This window comes from Chiloscyllium punctatum, chromosome 32, assembly GCF_047496795.1.
Source record: "Chiloscyllium punctatum isolate Juve2018m chromosome 32, sChiPun1.3, whole genome shotgun sequence".
Classification (NCBI taxonomy): Eukaryota; Metazoa; Chordata; class Chondrichthyes; order Orectolobiformes; family Hemiscylliidae; genus Chiloscyllium; species Chiloscyllium punctatum.
The window spans coordinates 65,352,493-65,378,099 of record NC_092770.1 but is presented as its reverse complement, the minus strand read 5'-3'; the positions used below and the strand labels follow the sequence as shown (position 1 = coordinate 65,378,099).

The window sequence follows — 25,607 nt, the reverse complement described above, 5'->3', positions numbered from 1 at the left end:
TCCAGTATATGTAAGCTGATTGACATTTCTAAATTGGTTATCAGCATAATTCCTCTCACATTCAGCATTGCAAGCTGTCTACTTACAGAATCACAGCTCCAGTTGGACACTGCTTATTGAGATTTGCAAGCATGGGCTGGTGAGTATCTCAGAGAAAGTGAGGACTGCAGATGCTGGAGAGTGAGAGTCGAAAAATGTGGTGCTGGAAAAGCACAGCAGGTCAGGCAGCATCCGAGGAGGAGGAGAGTCGACATTTTGGGCATAAGCCCTTCATCAGGAATGTGGAGGGGAGAAGGGGTCTGATGAAAGGCTAATGCCCAACTCTCCTGCTCTCAGGTGCTGCCTGACCTGCTAGGCCTTTCCAGTGCCACACTTTTCGACGATGGGGAGTAACTTGCTTGCTGCGAGCAGGCAAAGGGATATACCATTTAAGACGACCTGCCAGTCTTTGGAATATGCAGGTTATATACCTGGCATCTTATTGGCAATGAAATACTCTATATTCTAGTTCAAAAATCCACAAGTCTAACTTCACTTTGGGATACCTACAGTTCTAAGCATTATAATATCAATTTCCCTCATTGGCAGCCTGGCAAATAGGGCCTAAATGACATGTTTTCTGCACAAGGTTGATGCTGGAAGAGTTACACATTGAAGCCATCCTGCAACATAAAGGTTACCCTGATCAGATCATTTCTCACTATAGACCATGCATACTCCTAGAATACTCCAAGGCAGTCACTCTAATTCAGAGAACTGGCCAGCATACCTGAGATTACACTGGCAGGATAAGATGCCTTAAAAGTTAGACTCAACTAGTGAAGCCAGCTGTTTCAACACTGCAGGTGGCTCAGCAGTTGGCACTGCTGCCTCACAGTGCCAGGGACGTGGGTTCGATTCCAGGCTTGGGTGACTGTCTCTGCAGAGTGTGCATGTTCTACCCGTGTCTGTGTGGGTTTCCACCCACAGTCCAAAGATGTGCAGGTTAGATGAATTGACCACGCTAAATTGCCCATAGTGTTTCGGTACATTAGTCGGGGTAAATGTAGGGTAATGGGTCTGGGTGGGTTACTGTTCAGAGGGTCAGCGCGGACTTGTTGGGCTGAAAGGCCTGTTTCCACACTGGAGGGATTCTATGACAATGCATTAGCAACACGAGTGGTTCATCATTAAGGGGATCTTGTCGAGTATATTAAACAATAAAGAAATGTGCAATTTCAGAGTCAGTGTGACACCACTGTAGGCTGTACCTTGTAATTGGGAAGTAAATTAATAATCTCAGTGAGAACAGTAAGTATTTATATTTGAATCAGAATTCTTGGTGTGTTCCACCTGGAACCGCCATGTTTTCATGTTCTGCGATTAGTGAGGAAAGCATTACTACGCTTCCGAAATAAAATCCAGACATCTCCCTGTTGTTAACCTGAAGACCAAACAAAGAAACTGCCAACAAAATGAAAATCCTGACTCCCTTCATTCCACCTTGTTAGAAAATGGCTTCTTGTTTTCTGCACACCTTCCTGGCAGTTCTTCTCCATGAGTAAGAGTGAATATTATCTAAATAAAGTCATGGAGTCAGTTGTGTCTGTGTTTCAATCGAGTTATTGTGTGGTCAAGTCATGCCAGAGACTACAGCATAAATTTCCAGACTGACAGTTTACTTCAAAATTGAAGTTGTCCTCAATGCCTGAGGTGCTTTTTGTTGTATGAGATAGTCAAACCAAGGCTGCCTCTGCTCTCCTAGCGAGGTGAGAAAGATCCCATGAAGAAAAAAAGCCAGAGACCTCTCTTCAGACTATCATTCATCTCTCAACCAATACCTAAAATGAAAAGATCCCCTATTGTGGGAGCTTGCTGTGTGTAATTGGCAACAGCAAATCAAATTCAGAGTTATTTCATTGGCTGTAAAGCACTTTGGGATGTTCTGAAGGCACTACACAAATGCAAATCTTTATTTCTTATTACAGCTTGGGGTGGCACGATGTCTCAGTGGTTAGCACTGATGCCTCACAACTCCAGGGACCCAGATTCGATTCCAGCCTCGGGTGACTGCCTACATGGAGTGTGCACATGCTCCCTGTGTCTGTGTGGGTTTCCCCCCCTCAGTCCAAAGTGCGCAGGTTAGGTGGATTGGCCATGCTCAATTACCTGTAGCGTCCAGAGATGTCCAGGCTAGGTGCATTAGCCATGGGAAATGCAGGAATAGGGTAAGGGGATGGATCTGGGTGGGATGCTCTCTGAAGGGTCAGTTTAGGCTTGATGAGCCGAATGGCCTGCTCCACAGTGGAGGGATTCCATGGTTCTATGACTTTTTCCCAAGGTAATTAAAGAAACAATGGCACTGATTATTCTCAGTGAATGGTAGCAGAAAAGTGGAGTGTCCATCCAATTCCCAATTTCAAAAGGTTATTTTAGAGCAACCCAAACCGCTCAATTTTGCAAATCCCAAGCTAAGTACACTGTGCAGACTATCCTGGATAGAAGCTGCCTGAATCCTATAATATGTACTAAATCACTATAATTCCATATGAAAGCATATCTTAACTACTGTGTTGTAAAAGATTATTCCTTTTAAGCTCTACAGATCAGCTTTAAAGTGAAATCTAGCATTCTCAAAAAAATCTGTGGTCAGAGTATTTCTTCCTTTGTGTATAATTTTGCCACTAATACTCATCGAGCTGAAGTATGTTAATTCTTGGAAATGACAAGTTTTTGTTTCAGCTCGTGATACTGCAAGTCGGGCACAACTGTGGTTTGACAGATAAAGATCCCTTCGCTCCTCACTATCAATGTTTCCCCAAATGAGCACCAGCAAAATGATCAAACGTTTCTCGACAGAGTTTGCGACTTTCTCTGCCATAAGCTGAAACTGGGACTTCAGATCAAGCATTAATATTAAACCTGAGATTGATGGATTTCTGATACTTTAAGGTAGAATTAGAATGTAAGAGTTTGGTTGTAGATCATCCATGATATTTTTTTCAAACTTCATTCATGGGATGAGGATTGCCCAGAGGGCAGTTAAGAGTCAACCACATAACTGCAGGTTTGGGGCTACACGTAGGCCAGACTATCTAAAGATGACACATTCCCCTCTCTAAATGGCAATCGTGAACCACACGTTTTTAAAAATGACAATTGACAGTCACCATCAGGCCACCTTTTTTAGTGCACCTTTTTATTGGACTCAAATTTTATCATATATCCCTGGTAGGAATTGAATCAATGTCCCTAAAACACTGGCCTGGAGTTCTGGATTACTGATCCAGCGACATTCCCACTACACCAGTGCCTTCCCTCTCATCAAATGGCGGAACGGTTTCAAGGAGCTAAATGGCTGCTATCTCAATGCAGCAGTCTCACATTTTCCAAACCCATATAGTTGCTGTTCTATGACTAGGTTAAAGGGATCACAGGGGGAAGCGGGTCTTGAGCCGGATAAACAGCCAAGATCAATTCTGAATGGCAGAGAAAACTCAAAGGGCTGAATGGTCTACTCCTGTCCTTATTTTCTATTTTTCTATGACACTCTGTCCCAACCCCACTGCTAACCATTATTGCTTGGTAAGGAAAGTCTGATAAGGTACTTGACAAAGATTTTCAGCCCTTCAATGTGTTCTGGATTTGAACTCAAAATTCCAGAGGTGAAGGGTGAGTGTCTAGTCTTCTGCACTACCTGGCGGACAGTTTAAATCCTGAACTTGGTAATTCACTATGAATTACAAAAAACAACTAATGCAGCAACAGACTACAGACAGACAGCACTTTTTCTACCTCTCAGTTGACAGTAATTTGACTTTCCCTCTGTCTTCAGGTCCTCCCATGTTGGAAATCATTCTCAGTGAATGGCAGCGGCAAAGTTGAATGGGGTGGGGGTGGGGGGGGGGGGGGGGGGGCGGAATTTGCCTCAAGATTGTTGCCAGGAGGTGGAGAAACATATCTTCACAAGCAACATCTATAGTTAGGCCCCTCCTAAGTTTTGTGTGTTCCCACCCTTAATGGGTGGCACTGTGGCTCAGTGGTTAGCACTGCTGCCTCACAGCACCAGGGACCTGGGTTTAATTCCAGCCTTGGGTGACTCTCTGTGTGGAGTTGAACATTCTCCCTATGCCTGTGTGGGTTTCCGCCGGGTGCTCTGGTTTCCTCCCACAATCTAAAGACGTGCAGGTCAGGTGGATTAGCCAGGTTAAATTGCCCATAGTGATAGGTGTATTAGTCAGGGGTAAATATAGGGCAGAGGAATGGGTCTGGGTGGGTTACTCTTCAGAGGATTGGTGTGGACTTGTTGGGCCAAATGGCTTGTTTCCACACTGTAGGGAATCTAATCTAATGCTAAGGAGAGGCCTCACTCTGTGTACAGTCTGGCTCATGAAGCTCAGGCTTTTGTGTTAGCACTATTTCAAGTTTCTCGTTAAAAGCCTGAAGTTATCTATTGTAAGACACAACTGGTACTTAGCAGATCGACATGAAAATATCGTATTGTACCCATTTTGCAGACATTGCCAATGCACAGTCTCATTGTGTTGGCTCACCTAACCTTCACTGTGGTTCAAAAACAACTCATTATGTGAAACACTTGTGGATATTTTAACCATCGCTTGTATTGATCTTGTACCTTTTAGTTCAGTAAAATTGCCTGAGGCACTTAATGGGAACATTTTGAATGTGAATGTTTGATGCTGCCAAAGCAGCAGTCATGAGGATAGATGCTGGCAACTTCGACCAAAGGTAGCTTTGAAGGAGCATTGCAGAGAAGAGAGTCATAGAGAGGTTTAGAGTCATAGAGACATTTAGGGCAGGAAGATGTTGCAGAGCTCAGGGCCAAGGTGGCTGAAGGCATGGATGCCAATAGTGGAGCGACGGAAACTGAAAAAGCACAATAGGTCAGTCTTGGAAATTGAAAATGCACAAGAGACCAGACTTGTAATGAAGCAGAGTTCATGGGCTGGAGGAGGTGGGGAGCTATATAAAGGCATTCCATACACCTACCACTCTGTGTAACAAAAAACAGCCTCACACATCTCCTTTAAACTTTCCCCCTCTCACCCTAAACCTATGCTCCCTAGTATTTGACATTTCCATCCTGGGGGGGGGGACACCCTCATTCACCCAAGACATGCTTCTTACAATTTTATATATTATCAGAAGACCCATAAGATATAGGAGCTGAATTAGGCCATTCAGCCCAATGAGTCCACTCCACCATTCGATCATGACAATTGTTTCTCAACCTCATTCTTTCGCCTTCTCCTCATTACCTTTGATTCCACTACTAATCAAGAACCTGTCTATCTCTGTCTTAAATACACTCAATAACTTGGCCTCCACAGCCTGCTGTAGCAATGAGCTCCACAGGTTCACCATACTCAAACTGAATAAATTCCTCCTCATCTCAGTTCCAGAAGGTCATCCCTGCATTCTGAGGCTGTGCCCTGCTCCTAATCTTCCCTAAGAGTGAAAACATCTCCACCATGTCCACACTATCCAGGCCTCTCAGTGTTTATAAGTTTCAATCAGATCCCATTCATTCTTCTAAAATCTGACTACAGACTACAGCCCTCAACTGCTCCTCATATAACAAAACCTTCATCCACAGGGTCATTCTCTGGACCCCCTCCAATGCCAGCACAGATATGGGGCCTTAAATTGCTTACAAGATTTCAAATGTGGTCTGACCAGAACCTTAGACTTACATCCCTACTCTTGTATTATAACCCTCTTGAAAGGAATGCCAACACTGCATTTGCCTTCTGTCATGATTAAGATGAGGTCAGCCTGGTGGATCTCACAGAATAAGAGTTCTCTGATTGGCACTGTTAACCTGGTCCAATCAAAGAGCCCTGGCTGACAGATAAGAACAGGAGTGTCGGACATCCTGGGATTTGAGACCTGTCTCCTGACTGTGGGGTTGGATGGGCAGAAAACTGAAGAATGATCAGGAGGAGCAATAATGACCAACTTCCCACTCCACCCATATTGCAAAAAAACTGAACTGAATTGCAGCTCGTTCACCTCCAAGCCTGCCTTGTTAACACGGCTCAGTCGCTCTCTGCTTCCGTATAATATGAAGGTTATGACTGTATATTTTGTTATTTTATGGAATGTGAAATTTAATTTCCAATTGGGCTATAATTTAAATTTGATTTAAGTAACTAGTCTATAGCCAAATCCTTCCTCTTCACATTCATGTTAAAATAACATGCTACAAAGTGCATGATGTGTGCTACTGGCTTTCAACGGAAGTAGAAAAGTAAAGAAAAATAATATTTTTCCATTCGTTCAGTCTTTTTTTAAAATAGCCTTTCAGTGCAAAGTCCATTAATCAGGTCTCTGAAGTATATTTTGTGAAGAATGTTCAAGTTTGGCTGCAATAAATTTTGTTTTAAGTGCATGTTTAAGCTCACACAAGTCCATTTCCAACCATTTAAGTTGAAAATGCTTGTTGTTCAACTGTTTTTCAGCGATAAAACAGGAGCAAGGGAAACTGAGCTTTCCTTTCTGCAGGATCAGAGTTTACAGAAGGAAATGGCTATGCGTTCACGACTCCAACTTATTCTCCCCAAGTGGTTACTGTGATACTGCAAGAGCAGCAACAATAACAATCAGCTTCTGGGTGACCTTGCAGGACTTCTGACCTTTGCTCCTCTCCATGGGAACGGAGTTGGCATTGGACACATTTTGGCACCAATATATACCTGCCACACGCCATTCAACAGAGCGGTGTGAAAATAAATGTGGGCCGTGACAACGCTTCAAAAATGTTTCTTTAAATCTACAGTAAAAACTATTTGGTTTCTCAGCAGGGGTCCATTTATCGGGTCACACTACTAATGTTTATATTTAGAAAGAAATGACACAGTGATGCACCTCGATGGCTCCGCTGGCTCAGACCTGGAACGGATGTCCCTGTATGGTGCATGAACTGACTTTGAAGAATTGGCTGTGGCACATTTCAACTCCACACCCTTGGATTAATTTAACAAAGTCCAGTGAAGCTTCCTCCTCCTAAGCACGATCCAGCTATGACTTCCTGAACGATTTATTCTAACACTTTCACATGATAGACATCAAATTAACCAGCCTATAATTTCCTTTTACCCTGCCCTTACCTTCTTGAATGAGGGGGGAGGGGGAGGGGAGTCAGTTAGCTCAGTTGCCCAGTCAGCTGGTTTGCAATGCAATTATCATAAATTAACTTATTGGACTTCTTTGAAGGAGTGATACATGGTGTGGCTAAAGGGGAACTTGAGATGTATTGTACTTCAATTTCCTGAAGACATTTGACAAAGTGTTCCATTAAAAGGTTTTTGAGTGAAGTAGGATCTCATGGTGCGGGGCTACCATATCAGTAAGGATAGAAGATTGTCTGGCTTGCAGAAAACAGAGAGTATAGCGTACATGTCTTTTTCTTCTCAATTTCTTATTTCTGAAGTACCTTTCAGTCATGTTCTGCCAATTTTTATACTCCTGCGATTTTGTTTCCTTGCTGTTGTTCATCTCCACTTACCCGATTCTATACCCTTACCTCCTGAACCAAGATCATCGCTAATTATTATATCTATGCCTTCCTTAATTCACAGTGCTAACCCTCAACTCTTAAACTAAATACCTATTTTTCTTGAATGTCATATATCCCTTAATATTCAGAACCTAATCTCAGTCACCCCTGCAAAGCCTTTCAGATCATATTTATTTTCTTCAATGTGTGTTTTAATTTGTTTTGTTATAAATGATATGCACATTCAGACGCACAACATTTAGTTTTATCTTTTCGATATCTTTGTAATATCAAGTAATAATGTTGGGGCATTTTCTGGTTCATTCTGTGTGCCCTTTTCAGCCATTCTCTGATCTTCATTTCCCATATTACTCTTTTGCTCTCCTGCCTTGACTTGCTACATTTATCCTTGGTGCTTCACCCCATTGTTTATCTTAAACTGCTTTCTATTTCCTGCATTGTACAGATTTCTGGAACAATGGTCTCAGCAGAGTTCTGGTACACGCCAACTCAACAACACAGTCTCCACTTGCCCCAGTACTGAGGTCAATGCCTTACAAAATGGAACCTACTTCTCACAGACCAATCTTCATTGCAATTATACACCATTCTGCCAATTGGCACATGAGCCAGGTATTAATTGAGAGAACCTTCGAGGTTCTTGTCTTCAATTTGGTGCCAGACTCCTCACACTGTCCGTACAGATTTTTCCCCCACTAGTTCCACCTGTGGTATTGGCACCCATGTGGACATGACAATTTGATCCAACCCTCCCACTTCAACTTCCTGACCAGCCTTGAACTGATGTCTACAACCCTAGCCCCATGCAGCATAGCCTTTTGGGCTCATACTTTTGGCTACACGACCCCGCCTCCCTTACGACATAATCCCTTAATACCAACACATTCTTTTGTACTCTCCCCATTTGAAAGGCATCCTAAATCAATGCGTACTGGTTAATCTGCTTGTTTACAGGGATGAGAACTTCAAATAATTGCACAAATATATTCTCCAACTCAAGAACCCATTCATAGTTTCACCCACTTGTCCCTTATCACAGATGGAAATGGACTGCCCCATTCTAGAGGGGAGGTGTGTTTATCTTCTGGAATAAAGAATCCTGATTTATCTCCCCCTCCTCAATATAACATAAGGTCTTCAACTCAGCCTCTAAGACACCAATCCTGAGTGAGAGTTACTGCATATTTAGACAGTTGTTTCAGGCATGCTTGTCCTCAATCACTCTGGCCCCCATATTTCGCAGATGCAACACAATGTCCCAGCATTGTTCGCAAACTAACTCCTTAAATGCAATTCATTAATTTAATCAGTCACGTGAAATTCATGCTATTCTTAAGCACAATTTTATTGTATCTACTAAATGCTGATACCACTTAAGACTAAATGTTATGTGCTCCAAACACATCCAACCTCCTTCTGAAATGTAACCATTCTGTACTTGTCCAATTTTTGTCAACACATAACTGCTTCAGATATCTATATTATGATTTTAGTGCTTTCTATGTGTAGACCTTCTCTATATCAGTTGCAGTCAAGCAGATTATTTAGAGACTTCTGTACATTAGGAAAAGCAATGGGACACCTCCTTCCTGTACTTCATTAAAGTCCCACACTTAGCAAACTGCTAAGCTTTCCACTCCATACCAGGTGCACATTGTCCAGACTCTCAACTGAACATCTTGGAATTAATCACCAGGTTCAACTAATGATTATAGAACACTCAGCAAAGATTTAACAACTTGTGTACAGGAGCAAAGAGCAACTGATTTGGAAAATAATGGAAAGTATCTCGGTCACAGTTAATACAGAGGTACCTCGACTATCCAACATTCGACTATCCGAATTTCTGATTATCCGACAAGATCGCAAGGTCACAATGCTCGGCTAAACGATGTTACCCGGCATTCGAATATCTGGAATTTGATCAACAAACCAAAATACTCCCTGCCCTTGTCCTTTGGATAATTGAGGTTCCTCTGTACATGTGCTCTTTTCTGACACAATGTTTAACACGGAGGGCCCGCAAATCATTAAGAGGACATGTCGAGGATGAACCGTACTTTAGTTCACCAGCCAACTTCTCACTCTCCATACACTATATCTATTTGTTCGGTAAACGAAGATGTTAACCTCTATTTCAAGTCTTTATCGTTCTGTGAGGAATGTCTGGCTTCAGTCCTAAATTCACTTTGCACCAATTTGAACCCTGACTTGTTTCTCCTGCTGCAGTGTAACATTATAGCACTTGGAACACAAACACTCCAGTGTTAACCCTTGGTGGTGCTGGCATTGTCTTGCTCTCACTGAAACATTGGGGATATCTGAACTAAGAACTATTGGACATAGCCCAACAATACCATCTTCAGTAAATTGTACCCTACATGCTTTAATACTCTATCCAATCATTGATTATACTTAATTCTAACTCAAGTTCATTCAATTGCAAAAACAATTCCTGATGACTCCAGGTGCCAGAGTTTGACACACAAATGTGAGGTCTAATCCTAAGGATGAAGGACATCTTTCAACTCTGTTGATCTCATCCTTCCAGGAAACTGTCCAATTTGTTTCTTAAATAGACCCAGTTTTTGGCACTACTGCTGTTTCCACAAAGGGGAACAAAGGACTATTTTCAGATCTTCAAAGAGAAGAAAAAAGACATACTTGTATTTCTATCGGGCCTTTCATGATCTCAGAACATGACATAGTTTTTCCTGAGCTTGGACCTGTGCTTTCACATCTTGCTGTCTTGGTATCTCGTTCCTTTCTCTATCACCTATGAGGTTATCTCCCACCAAGGACACGTAACTCTCATGAGTAAAGGTGCTCCTTGCATTTTTACCTCTCATCTTTCACACTGTGCCTTTCCTCTTGATATCTTAATCATCATAGACCATTTTCATTCATGATGAAATTTAAGACAAACCAGCCCTCCAGTCAGAGCTAAAACAGCCAAGATCAGAGATGATGGACAAGCAGTCCTGAGGAGGAAATGTTCTCTCACTTTCCACTTATTAGCTTTACTATTAAAATTGGAGCCAGATTTGCAAATTGCCATTCTCCTCTCCAGGTCTGTAACAAAGCAAGAACTTGGTGATGGTCCAAGTTTCCATTTTACCACTCTCAAAATATTTACAAACCAATTCCTCTCCAATTGGTTTCAAACAAGTGAAGTTTAGCTTTCTTTCAGTCTCTGATGTATATTCACCCTCCATTATGGACAGTGTGTTTATTCTGGATTTGAGATAAATACAACTTTTTTTGGCTATTTTTCTTCAATGGGATTTGGGATGGCATCTGCCTGCAAGGCCAGCACGTGTTGGGGTGTCAGGACAACTGTAATGCTGTTAGGAAGATCGTTCAAGGGCTTTGACCCAGCAACAGCAAATATGTTGAAGGGTTTTTGACCCAGTGACAGTGAAAGAATGTGAAGATAATTTGAAGTCAAGATGGTGAGAGGCTTCGAGGGGAATTGTGGGTGGTTGGCCTTCCAGGGAGTAAAGGTCGTGATTTTAGAAGGTGCTGTCAGTTCATCTGAAAGAAGTTACACACTGTGGCAGCAGTGTGTCAGTGGTGCAGGAAGTGAGGCAATGTTGCAGGTGGTCTACTTGGTGCCAATCTAGTGAGTGCTCAGCTCCTGCTCTCATCCAGACAATTTAATTATGCAAAAGTTCTAATCTCAAACGTCTGCATCTTCTCACCTCACACTCACCTCAGGTGACAGCAGGATTGTTGTTCAATGAGATCGAACCTGCAGAGTCTCCCTCTGTTGAAACTATGCATGAGAACAATGCCACATAGCTTTTTAATTTTAAAGAAACTGTGTTAAATTTGTTATGAATATTGCATTTATGTCAAACAAGTATCAATTATGGTGTGGTCCTTTAATTACCAATAGACTCTTAGTCTGCTACACCCTGCTTCAATTTAATATTCCTTTTTTTTTGTATATCAAGCTTTGAATCTGTCAATTTACTTCAAGAAGTTTTAATATTTCCCACTTTAAGTAGTTGCTTCCTACAGTTAGGTGAAAGTGAGGACTGCAGATTCTGGAGATCAGAGTAAAGATAACAGTGGTGCTGGAAAATCACAGCAGGTCAGGCAGCATCTGAGGAGCAGGAAAATCGACGTCAATTGTCCTGCTCCTTGGATGCTGCCTGACCTGCTGTGCTTTTCCAGCACCATTCTCATCTTGACCCCACCTTCCTACAGTTACTCTGCATCATGGCATTTCATCTGTTTATCTAGACAAAGACATAATTACATGGAATGGTCATTTGATGGTGCAGGACTTGAATTTTGCTTTAAAAAAGACACATTCTGTTGAACCTTTTCATCTTGAACACATTAGGAAATTCACAAGAAATAGCAACATAAAAAGATGACATTTATTGCATATGAGAGAAAAATGCCGATTAGTTGGCAAGGACACCCTGATCACATTCTCCACGCCTGTACCAAAGTTAAAGTTAATGCTGCCTTATGTTAAGTGCCAGGTTTTACTTAAGCCTTCAGCTGCAGAAGTGGGTGCTGATTGGTTCTGGCATTGCCCTGAGAAATGAACCAGTAAATGGCTATCAGCTATTGTGCTGAAACAGTCCTGTCTGCATGCGTACGTTCTTACGTCTGCAATGAAAAAGAAACGGGGCCAACAGACACATGCACCACATTGTGAGGCTGAGTAACAGTCCTAAATTGATTATCAGCACAATTCTTCACACACTGAAGATCACCCAGCAAATTGATTCATCACTTTGTAAGCAGAGTTTGATTATTGGAAAAGCCAAAGGGATTTGCTGCTGGATCTGCCAGTCTTTGGGACGTATAGCCTACATTGATGGGCTCAAACCAGCACTAGCGTCTTAAATATTTGGTTAAAAGTCACACAAGACCAGGTTATAGTCCAACAGGCTTATTTGGAAGCACTAGCTGTCAGAGTACTGTTCCTTCATCAGGAGCACCACTCCGAAAGCTAGTTCTTCCAATTCAACCTGTTGGACTATAACCTGGTCTTGTGTGATTTTTAATGTTGTACACCCCAATCCAACACTGGCATCTCCAAATCTTAAATATTTGAGCAACAAGTAATGTTAGCAGTTTAGCACTGCCACACACGGCAGCAAGACAAGTGGCATTTGCTCCCAACGGGATTCTACAGTCAAGCAGAAAAAATGCTCTATCACACAAATGAGAAATTGAGTATGGGAGGTGTAGCAGTTGCTGCCACTGGCTCGGGTCAGGACGGCCATTTTGGATTTGGACATGGGCTTTCATTACTGCTGGCCTTTATAAACGTTCTGCTCATTTCAAGAAAGGCACAGCCGGCTTGCCAAAAGTCATAAATGGAATGTGACACGTGGAGGTTCCTCGGCATGATCTCACAGAAGATACAAGGTGTTGAGTTGAGGCAGATGGGTGCTGCTATACCACATACATCACAATGCTTCAAAGCCACTCAAACAGTCCTACATGACTGCACAAGAACAGAACTGCAGGATTCCGTGAGTCTGCACATATTCACTTTCACTCTCTCTTTAGGACTGTGGTAAAATTTGAGAGTTCATGAGTCTGATGGTTAAAACGCCATTGTGAACTATGGCTCTGCTTTCCCTTTTTCAAAATGTTGGATCCCATATGGCTATCTTAAAGAGGCAAATTCAATCTCTTACCAACATTGCTATTGAGTGGAGCCCACACAATCACTGAGGGCGGAGCTCATGTATTACACTGGGAAAGAAATCTCAATGTCATTTGCAGTGATCTATAGTCTGTAATCAATATAAAGAAAAAAAATCAAAAACACAAAGTGAGCAAGTTCTAGTGATAATGAACTTGCTTTGCCAAGTATTTAAAGAAAGCTGATCTTGCCTCTTCCCTGAAATAACGAAAATATATCTTACTTATCCACTGGATTTTCACAGGAATGTTCAGGGTTAAGATACACCAAGCTTCTTTTCAGCAAAGAATTGTTTTTTAAAAAAATCAAAATTTTGCAATCCTAAAACTCAGAGCAGAGCAGCACACTGGCTCAGCGGTTAGCACTGCTGCCTCACAGCACCAAGGACCTGGGATCGATTCCAGCATCAGGTGACTGTCTGTGTGGAGTTTGCACATTCTCCCTGTGTCTGTGTGGGTTTCCTCCGGGTGCTCAGGTTTCCTCCCACAGTCCGAAGGTGTGCAGATTTGATGGAATGGCCGTGCTAAATTACCCATCGTGCCCAGGGATGTGTAGGTTAGGTGGATTAGCCATGGGAATTGCAGGGGTCTTGGTGGGATGCTCTTCAGAGGGTTGGTGTGGGCTTGATGGACTGAAAAGCCTGATTCCACACTGTAAAAATTCGGCAATAAAGCAGATTTCATGTGGGCTCAACCTGCCTCTGACTGTACCTATTCTTATCAACATTCCTGCAACTACAGACAATTCTGACCGAAGTGATTGGGTTCCCACATCTATGTTACACCAATGACAGACGTCTCATTGAGCAATGTTTACTTACTTCAAAACCTGGCGCTCAGACAAAGTAAGATTTGTCTGAAAAATCACTGCTGCAGCCAAGGAAAGCAATGCTTAATTAGGCATTTAAATAATTTAATTATGCAAATAACAAAGTGAAATAGAAATTCCATCTGAAAATCAAAGACTGAACAGAACAGAAAAAAGGTCATAAAGCAGATATTAGTGTATGCAGAAGTGAACCAAGCCCAAAGAGAAAAATCTTTCAGCCTGTAATGTTTCATTCAACTCAAATTGAAAATAAATTAGATTAGATTACTTACAGTGTGGAAACAGGCCCTTCGGCCCATCAAATCCCCGCCGAAGCGCAACCCATCCATACCCCTAACCTAACACTACGGGCAATTTAGCATAGCCAATTCACCTGACCTGCACATCTTTGAACTGTGGGAGGAAACCCACGCAGACACGGGGAGAATGTGCAAACTCCACACAGTCAGTGACCTGAGGCGGGAATTGAACCCGGGTCTCTGGCACTGTGAGGCAGCAGTGCTAACCACTGTGCCAGCATTTATTGCACATAACTAATGGCCCTGCAGGAAGTGATGATGAGCTGCCTTCCATAGCCACTTTTGACCTTGGGACTTGGGTGTACCACCACCACCACCCACCTCCAGGTGCTGTTAGGAATGAAGTTCTAGTATTTTGCCTCAGCAGCAGTGAACGAATAGGGGTGAAGCTCTATCAGTGGTTTGAAGGGGACCTTGCAACCAGAGGTGCTCCCCATGAAACTATTGTCTGGGTCAGGCCATGGAAGCAGGAGCATTCGAGCAATTTACAGGTTAATTAAGCTTTTAAAATAAGCAACTTTAACTACGTCTAGTCTATTATTGAATTGGTCAGATGTTTTCTGCAATATTAGTTGAGAGCACCATGTTTACTGTCATATCCTAAGTGGGCATCTCCCATCAAGGCTTGAGCTCAAATTACTGTGAGAAACACACTTAATTAACAGTCTCTAATGCACCAGCAAACCAATCACAGGAAAGCTGCCCACTCACGGACTCTGTTAAAAGGTATAGCTGGGAAGTAACTAGAATTAACTTGGGGCAACAATCAAGTCTTATTACTCAGGACCACAAAAGGATCAAGATATCAAATCTAAAAACGGACAAATGATACTGTAATGTTGGAGGTGATAAGATCTGGCTTAAGATGCTGAGAGCATGGTATAGGACCTTGTGATCAACTAACTGCTAGGATCATGGAATAGGGCACTGGGACCACTGAGTAGGGTGCTCCTGGGAATCAGTTTCTATATATACATTTTGCAATCTGCTCCAGTATGAGTTCCTTTCAATGCAGTGATCAAAACTGCTACCTTTTGCAGTTCTGTCTTGCCTATTATTTCAGCACTCCTTCAGAAAGCCACTGAAGATATTCCTACCTCTGACAATCAGGTCTGCGGATGCGGACGCACTGTCGACGGTGGTCTTAGCAGTACAGGTGTATTTCCCAGTGTGCCTTAGCTGCGCGTTTTTAAAGAACAATTCTCCACTGTTTCTATTCTGTGGGGAGAAAAGAAACAAGCAAACAAAATGCTTTAGACCCTCTGGACATATGGTCTGCCATTCTCCTGGTAGAATTTATTGTGGAATCTGTTTATTATCATGTGCACCACAGTATGTAATAGACGCTGACAGACGAAGTGTAAGAGTGGTTGAAATTAGCATTTTAAGGAGCAACCTGGTAAGTGTCTTCAAGGCAAATTGGAATGTGCTCAAGCTGAAGCCCGTAGTGGTAATACAATAGGTAATTCTTCTGAAAACATTCACGTGTGTCAACTTGGTTTTTCATGAAGTACAATTTAAAACAAGAGATAGGAAGCACAGATTAATGCAACAAAACATACTGCAAAACACTAAATACATTCACACACAGTGTTAATTATTGCCTCACTCACATTAGGTATGTGCGACAGAAAGGCATGCATTTCAGTACTCTGTCACATCACAATAACCAACACCATTTACATTTACTTTCAGATGTGTGAAGCACTAACAAGCTTGTGGTTGTATCCTGGTAGATTACCAATCAACGTGACTTTGTATGGCATTACCTCCTTCAAACAGTGGAAGGAGGCATTTATAAATCAATTCCATAGCAATTCACTTGAGAAAAACTGTGGCATCTGATACCTGCCAATTCATTGCAAATGTGCCTGGTTTCTGTGGGGTTGGTCAGACTGCTGTCCTAGAAGTGCATACCAATGAACTGGAGTGCCTTTTTCATTCAAACACATTCGTGATCCTGTGTTGATGAGTTGACATCAATGGGCTGCCCTGAACATTGTTTTTTTTGGGTGGGCTTTGGGGAAAAGATTGGCTGGGTCCCAAGTCAATATTTCAGCTCTCCTCTTAAGACGTGAATCCAGGGTGAATGCCTCAAAGTTCTTAATGGTTTTAGTGTGCTCTTATTAACAATCGTTCCCAATAACAGTCTCACTGTCATATAATCACTCATGCTCACTCTTAAGAATTGTGCATTCATACAGTATTATGCTGTGGGGAATTTGGGGGTGGAATTGAGGGCAATGTTTGTTGACATTCAACTCATAGAAAAAAGTCAGTTTAAGAATGTTTTTTTTAAAAGAACCAACCACACTCTTAGTGGAGAACTGTAAAGGAAATGATTGGATCATATGCTGAGACAAAGGACCAATTGATTCCCAGAGACATCAAGCAAATGCAAAGAAACGAATAAAAAAAAAGTATGACAATCTTTCCTTTTCAGATTTACGACTGACTTATAGGCACTTATGATGTTTAAAAAGAACGTTACTCAGCATTATTGCAACGGCCCCAAAACATTGCACAGCATTTTGCTTTTTATGGTCTATTCGTGTAGAAATCTAGCAAGGTCAGAAATAATTGGAGCTGCAGAGGGGTTGGAGGGTGGGGTTTGAGATTTTAACTCACTTGGTAGCTCTGCTTTGGTGACAAGGATCTTCTGTTCCCAAAATCATGAGAACATGAACAACACATGATCTATCAGCAACATTTTAAATTATTTCCATTAGAACTTAATTAATTCTTAATTCTTATTTTGAATTGAGTTGCTGGGAAAGATAAACAAGCTGTTAAAGACTTTCGTGTTGTACCCATTTGAACAGATTTGCAAGAACAACAAATCTCATAGAGAACAACAGTTTCTATTACATGTGAAGAGAGTACTCTTGGTTGGTAAGTGAACTCTGATTGGTCAAGGTGTTGCTATGTTGAACGCAACAGGGAACAGTTTGCTCAATACTTGAAGTAGACAGCAATTATTGATCGATAATCAACATGTCATTCCAACCGCCAGTGATAATTCCCCAACATTTCAACAGTGAATGGAAATTGTTTTACATTTCAACGGCTGGCCTGAATTGGAGATTGAATTCCCTAGTGTTCAAGGGCTGGTGGATTTCTGTGAAATTGTATGACTGCAACTTCTTAATTAATAACTCCTTAATAATAATAATACACTGGCTGATGTGAACCGTCAAGTCTTAAAAGTGTGGAAAGCGAGTGAAAAGGAAGGCTAGCTCAGGAATGAGTTAGAATGAGCTAATTCCTGAACTCTGTCACACTGGCACTGACCTCAAAGTGGCAACAATTTGCCAACTTCAAGCATACCTGAGATTACTAATTAAAAATGATCACCTCAGCAGATCACATTTCGTTGCAGATATTAAAGCCTGACACATCTATCTTTTGTTTCAGATAATTCAAGAGGATCAGATTAACTAGGAAAGAAAGAAAATAATATTTCAGGTAAAAATATCAACTTGGGCAAAATCTCACTTTCAATTCAGAAAAAGCAAGATAAGCCATGAGAACTGACAAAAACATCGCTGAACAAAGAGACCTTGGAGTGCAGGTTCATAGCTCCTTGAAAGTGGAGTCGCAGGTAGATAGGATAGTGAAGGAGTGCAGCAGGTCAGGCAGCATCCAAGGAGCAGGAGAATCAACGTTTCGGGCATGAGCCCTTCTTCAGGATTCCTGAGGAAGGGCTCATGCCCGAAACGTCGATTCTCCTGTTCCTTGGATGCTGCCTGACCTGCTGCGCTTTTCCAGCAACACATTTTCAGCTCTGATCTCCAGCATCTGCAGTCCTCACTTTCTCCGAGAGGATAGTGAAGGAGGTGCTTTCCTTTATTGGTCAGAGCATTGAGTACAGGAGTTGGGAGGTCATGTTGCAGCTGTACAGCACATTTGTTAGGCCACTTTTGGAATATTGCATTCAATTCAACTCTGCCACGGGAAGGATGTTGTGAAACTTGGAAGGGTTCAGAAGAAGTTTATAAGAATGTTGCGAGGGTTGGAGGGTTTGCATTATAGGATGAGGCTGAATAGGCTGGGGCTGTTTTCCCTGGAGCATCAGAGGCCAATGGGTGATCTTCCAGAGATTTATAAAATCCTAAAGGTCATGGTTAGGTAAGGTCTTTTTCCTGGGATGGCGGAGTCCAAAATTAAAGGGCATAGGTTTAAAGTGAGGGGAAAGATTTAAAGGAGACTGAAGGGGTAATATTTTCACACAGAGGGTGGTGAGTGTATGGAACGAGCTGCCAGAGGAAGTGGTGGAGGCTGGTACAATTACAACGTTCAAAAGGCATCTGGATGGGTATATGAATAGGAAGGATTTAGAGGGATATGGGCCAAATGCTGGCAGATAGGCCTAGATTAATTTAGAATATCTGGTCAGCATGGACAAGTTGGATTGAAGGTTCCATTTCTGTGCTGGATACCTCTATGATGTAAGACCACAAAAGGCAAGACTGCAACCATCATCAGCCAATAGTGCTGAGTGGGTGACCAATCTTTGCCCCATGATGCTGTCCTCAGCCTCTCAGATGCTGCTCTTCAGCCAATTCGATTCACTCCATGTGATAGTAAGAAACAGCTGTAGGAGCTGGAACCTGCCAGGGCTGTGGACCTTGACAGTATTGCTGACAGTATTGTTCAAGGTCTGTTTCAAAGCTGTACAGCTCTATGACTCTACCTCCAACATTAATTCGATATTTTCATTCAGGCAAGTTGGAGAAGGACCTTCCTGGTAGGAGGAACCTGTGTATGTAGTCCTTCAGCAAAAAGTGCATTCAGCTGAGGAGGCAGGCAATACTTCAAATTCAGGTGATGGTACTGAAAATGAAAAAAGTGGTTGGAATGCACATGTCAGCAATTTGCCAGATTTCATAGAGATGTACAGCATGGAAACAGACCCTTCGGTCCAACCCGTCCATGCCGACCAGATATCCCAACCCAATCTAGTCCCACCTGCCAGCACCTGGCCCATATCCCTCCAAATGCCTCTTAAATATTGCAATTGTACCAGCCTCTGCCACTTCCTCTGGCAGCTCATTCCATACACGTACCACCCTCTGCGTGAAAATGTTGCCCCGTAGGTCTCTTTTATATCTTTCCGCTCTCACCCTAAACCTATACCCTCTAGTTCTGGACTCCCCCACCTCAGGGAAAAGACTTTTGTCTATTTATCCTATCCATGCCCCTCATAATTTTGTAAACCTCTTTAAGGTCACCCCTCAGCCTCCGACACTCCAGGGAAAACAGCCCCAGCCTGATAAGCCTCTACCTTTGGCTCAAAACCTCCAACCCTGACAACTTCCTTGTAAATCTTTTCTGAACATTTCAAGTTTCACAACATCTTTCTGATAGGAAGGAGACCAGAATTGCACGCAATATTCCAACAGTGGCCTAACCAATGTCCTGTACAGCCACAACATGACCTCCCAACTCCTGTACTCAATATTCTGACCAATAAAGGAAAGCATACCAAACGCCTTTTTCAATAATCCTATCTACCTGCAACTCCACTTTCAAGGAGCTATGAACCTGCACTCCAAGGTTTCTTTGTTCAGCAACACTCCCTCGGACCTTACCACTAAGTGTATAAGTCCTGCTAAGATTTGCTTTCCCAAAATGCAGCACCTCGCATTTATCTGAATTAAACTCCATCTGCCACTTCTCTGCCCATTGGCCCATCTGGTCCAGATCCTGTTGTAATCTGAGGTAACCCTCTTCGCTGTCCACTACACCTCCAATTTTGGTGTCATCTGCAAACTTACTAACTGTACCTCTTCTGCTCGCATCCAAATCATTTACGCAAATGACAAAAAATAGAGGACCCAGCACCGACCCTTGTGGCATTCCACTGCTCACAGGCCTCCAGTCTGAAAAACAACCCTCCACCACCACCCTCTGTCTTCTACTTTTGAGCTAGTTCTGTATCCAAAAGCTAGTTCTGCCTGTATTCTGTGAGATCTAACCTTGCTAATCAGTCTCCCATGGGGAACCTTGTCAAATGCCTTACTGAAGTCCATACAGATCACATCGACTGCTCTGCCCTCATCAATCCTCTTTGTTACTTCTTCAAAAAACTCAATCCAAGTTTGTGAGACATTATTTCCCACACACAAAGCCATGTTGACTATCCCTAATCAGTCCTTGCCTTTCCAAATACATGTACATCCTGTCCCTCAGGATTCCCTCCAACAACTTGCCCACCACCGAGGTCAGGCTCACTGGTCTATAGTTCCCTGGCTTGTCTTTACCACCCTTCTTAAACAGTGGCACCACGTTAGCCAACCTCCAGTCTTCTGGCACCTCACCTGTGACTATCGATGAATCAAATATCTCAGCAACAGGCCCAGCAATCACTTCTCTGGCTTCCCACAGAGTTCTCATGTGGCAGCATTCCATCGGAGATCGGAACTGGACTTCAAAATAGCCCTTGATGAAGAATGAAGTCTCTTCTTGAATATACAAGGTAAAGTCAGCACAGTCTTACCAGACTGTAGAGCTGCTCTCTCGTTACACATAGAAAGAGAAAGAGAGAGAGAGAGAGAGAGAGAGAGAGAGAGAGAGAGAGAGAGAGAGAGAGAGAGAGAGAGGACTAGTAGTGATTTAACCTGAAGGTCACCATGCCTCAGGAGGGGGGAAAGAGGTTGAGAAGGAAAGAGCTATATGGTAACCTCAGCCGCTGCAGGAACTGTACCCACAGTTGTTGGCATCAGTACACTGCAATTACGCAGGCCTGCCAACTACAAGCCAAGGGATTACAAAATGTTAAGTGCCCATAAATTACATTATGTGTGTTAAACTACATTGGCCAAATTGCAGATCTGTAAAGAGTATTTCCAAGCAATGAGCTGTGCATCTCTGGTTGACTCCCACATGCTTGGGAAAAGCTAATCTCAAAAACTGTTCCATTACTACGAAACACAGTCACCAATCTGATGCTCCTCACAAGATAAAGGAGCTGGCTGCCAGAATCTGAACAGACCACATTGCAACTTTGGTGTCAGTTTACAATACCCTGAAGAGACAGTCACCTCGGTCATTAAGTTCCTTCCTATTTCACAGGATGCCTGGTACAAAACCTTATTCAGGCAACACCTCAGGAAAAAAATTACACAAGTTGGCAAGTCATAACCAGCGACAATTAAATACAAGAAATGCTGGCTCTGAACAGAGTTTGTGAACTGTAATGTGAAACAAATGCTTCAAGACACTTAACAACATCTTTAGCCCTTAAGTCAGTAAACTTACTTTTCCCATTCTACACTGTAAACATGTCTGAACGCCAACCTGTGTCAGCCATCAGAGCACACACTGTTCCTTGAGTTTTATATAGAAGTGTGGCAGAGTTGAATATCTTTCATGATTAGAAGGAAAGAAAAAACTGAATGAGCTTCATCTTCAGAGAGTGATTGATCTTGTTTATGTTTGGAAAACTACAGTTGAGTATGGCATTGGAAGGCCCAGAATATCAGCCTGCAGTTCAGGGATCACAGAGTGGCAGATGTGATGGTGATGACAGCGATTTTAATTCAAAATCCTCCTCTCAGACCAGCAGCACGATACTGCCAGCTCATTGAGCATTGGGTGTGTGTCTGGGTGCTGTTTCAGTATGGCACCTGGATTGTCAACAACTCGGAGCTAACAGTGGAGTCAGCTGCCCCCCTCCACGCTTCAGCACGCAACTGTCCCTGACCCTCAAATGGTCATGGCATTCAGTTAGTCATGACTGTGCCTAACTAGCTGTCTCCGAGCAGCAGTCCCACTCACTTCCTGTTGCGCTGTCGGCACCCTTGACACTGCACCATCTTACATTTTGAGGAAAATCAGTATCACTATAAAACAAGGAGCTTAATTGAGCAGCTCCAGCAGAACAATATTTAACTTCCTCTATCACCTATACTATGCATCATTGACACAGATAGGTTCTCAGGGTCAATCAAATCTGGTTAAAATACTGCATTAAAACACGTATGCCGGAAATATAAAGCAGCACGGTGCTCAGTCTCAGCGCTCTGTCATCAGAGGTCTGGACTGCCCACTACAGTCTTCGATCTCCGTCACTCAGTTTGAGCTTCAGCAGATAGGAGTGTCACGTTTGCACGCTCACACATCCTGAAAATGCAACAAAAAGGCCAGAGGCCCTGCAGGAATGCATAACCTTTGACCTTCTCCCCACTCCCACCTGGTAACTTTATCTTGAAAGTCACACTGCCATTTATCAGGGCAGAAGTGTCAATATAAGCCTATTGAAATGAGCAGCCATAAGGTACAATCCATCCACATTTCAAAGACTGATTTAGGGAAGAGATTCTCTTTCATCGCATGAAAAGACACCAACCTTCTCGGCAAGACCAGCGGCTGTTAAGCTGCATGAAATAGTGGCAGAAATGAAGTCGATGTTCTTTCGGGATTCCTCTGCCAATGCATTATTCCAAGCACTTCCCACTCTCGGTGTTAAAAAAACAAGTGGGCGGCACAGTGGTTAGCACTGCTGCCTCACAGCGCCAGAGACCCGGGTTCAATTCCCGCCTCAGGCGACTGACTGTGTGGAGTTTGCACGTTCTCCCCGTGTCTGCGGGGGTTTCCTCCGGGTGCTCCGGGTGCTCCGGTTTCCTCCCACAGTCCAAAGATGTGCAGGTCAGGTGAATTGGCCACGCTAAATTGCCTGTAGTGTAAGGTAAGGGGTAAATGTAGGGGTATGGGTGGGTTGCGCTCCGGCGGGGCGGTGTGGACTTGTTAGGCCGAAGGGCCTGTTTCCACACTGTAAGTAATCTAATCTAAAAAAAAGTAATCTAATCTAAAAAAAATGGCATCGGATTGTGCACTGTAAACTGTGAAGGTTCACTGGGGATTACAGCCTTGCTTCATATCAACCATACTGCTCATGCTGAAATCCTTTAACTGGAGTGATGATAGGGACAGCAGTGTGTGATTGTACTATATTACCTGTTCTCTAATGAAGGTACCGATCCTCTCTGGGTTATGAGGGAAAACCAGCAGCGCATTGGCACCTTGACGAAGAATTCATTTTCCGTAAGTGTGTGAGCAACCCCCTCGGAACAAGGGCGACATAGCTCAGGGAATGAACCTTAACCATGGAGAAGCTTTTGTATTGCAGGTGCCACATCATTCCGACTACAATCTCTCATTCTCACCCCACTTTGTCACAAATCACTTGGCAAAATGCACTGGCACACGAGCCCAGAGTGGTCACTAATGTTAAAGATATAATCAAATTACTCAACGCTCCCAATTTACCTGTCTGGTGAACAGAAGACACTGACCATTTTTTTGTATTTACATGGGCGACTATTTATTACAAATACATTCACGCTAGGTAAACAAAAGTATGAATGATCACCACATTACACCATTATCTAAAACTCCAAATCCCTTCTTAAAACCCGTCATGCATAGATTGACAGAGTTAAACAAATAAACATGGATGGTGTGGATGGAGGCAAAAATATTGGGGAAACGCAGTTCAATAGCTCCAACCCTCAGGACTCGATGAAGTGTCTCTTTTGCTTCTTCCAAGACCTTCTGACCTCTGAGCTTTGCATCCAAGTCTTTTCAGTTCCTTGCTGAAGACACGGGGTGGAAGGGGCAGTTGAAACGTCAATTGTTCAGTTTCTCAGTCACTGGTTAGATGCAATCTCATAAATGGGGGACAAACATCGCCAGCTGGCCTCCAGACTTTAGTAACTTCAGTGAAAAGGAAGGAGAGATGTTGTCGCTGGCAGGCAAGAGACCTCTGCTCCTGAATTCTTCATTCACAAGCTGCCCACCTGCCCAGAAGAGCTGTTGTCATACTGAGGACTCCTGGCTCATACGACTGATCCTCAGTGAAAACTCAGATCAACAGTCTGTCTATGGAAGAGGCTTGCTCAGCACAAGGTGCTGTTAGGTCTCCTTCCGTAGTCCATGGTTTACAATAGTATCCATCCAATTCTGGTGCCCAATCCAAAGTAAAGGAAAATAAAACGGCTTGGTCTTTACAGTGTACCGAAGATTACTGGAAGGATTTACAGATTGAAAATCAATCTGTCAGATCACATTCTGATAAAACCGAAATGGGACTTGAAACTGGAGCTTCTTGCCTAGAGATACGGGTGCTACCACTCACTCCACCACAAAGCCCCCTCATTTTTCACAGGGAAGCCTAAACGACAAGTATTGTTTTGTGTATGACATCGCAGCAGAGAAGCAGAGGGATCTTGGGGTTACTGGTTCACAGATACCTGAAGGTGGCAGGACAGGTTAATAGGGTAGTTAAGAAGGCAAATGAGTTACTTGCCTTTATCAGTCATGATACAGATTACAACAGGAGATAGATGGTGTTAAAATTGTACCTCAGTCACCATCAGTTGAAACACTCTTCACTTCCCATAACTGTTTTGTGACTGTTGCTTTTACAGATGTTCATTTTGATTAACCATTGCCCAAAATAACCCCGACCATCACACAAACCAACCTTCCATCCACGGACTCCATCTGTACTTCCCACTGCCTTGGGAAAGCAGCCAACATAATCCAAGACCCCTTCCACTCTGGTTACACTCTCTGTTCCACCTTCTACCACCAGGCAGAAGATACAAAAGTTTGAAAGCATTTACCAACAGGTTCAAGAACAGCTTCTTCCTCGCTGTTATCAGACTTTTGAACGGAACGCTCTTATTAAAGTCGAACTTTCTCTGCACCTTCTCTGTAGCTGTAACACTATAATCTGCATTCTGTTCTATTACCCTGGTGTACTTGTATAAGCTAAGATTTGCTTGCATAGCAAACTAAACAATACTTTTCACTGTATCAATGCACATTTGACAATAATAAATCAAAAATGAAAAAGTATCAAGCCTGACCAAATCATGTAAATAGGAAGTTCCTTGTACCATCCTCTACAACAGTCCTTAATGTGGAGTTACACACCGAGTATAACATGGCATGCAATTGTAATGTCTTTTGGGAAAATATGAATGTTCAAGTGGCCAAATAACACAGAAGGTTGAATAACATTCTAATGCCTTGAGGTGAGACGAATCACACAAGTTTGGGTTCACGAGGGTGATAAGATCTCCCAAACTCAGAAAAGCAAGTTGTATTTACTCAGCTCCTTGAACATGGCATAACATCCCAAGGTAATTACCAGACTATCACCAGACAGAATACGACAACAAACCATCATCCAAGAGTGAGGCTTAAGGAATGCCTCGAGTGAAAAGACAAGTGAAGAGGTTCAGGTAGAGAACTCCAGAGTTTCGTACCGAGACAG

The 25,607-nt window shown here is 42.8% G+C and overlaps 1 protein-coding gene across 9 annotated transcripts in view; it reads right to left on the bottom strand.

Annotated features, from left to right (window-relative positions):
- The window catches only part of cntn1b (contactin 1b), a 750,295-nt gene that overhangs the window by 323,748 nt on the left and 400,940 nt on the right, over window positions 1-25,607 (bottom strand). For all 9 annotated transcript variants that reach the window (XM_072552560.1, XM_072552558.1, XM_072552559.1 and 6 more), the window contains one exon: window positions 15,421-15,541. In XM_072552560.1, the coding sequence (XP_072408661.1) occupies window positions 15,421-15,541 (121 nt within the window). The remainder of the gene's footprint in view (window positions 1-15,420; window positions 15,542-25,607) is intronic.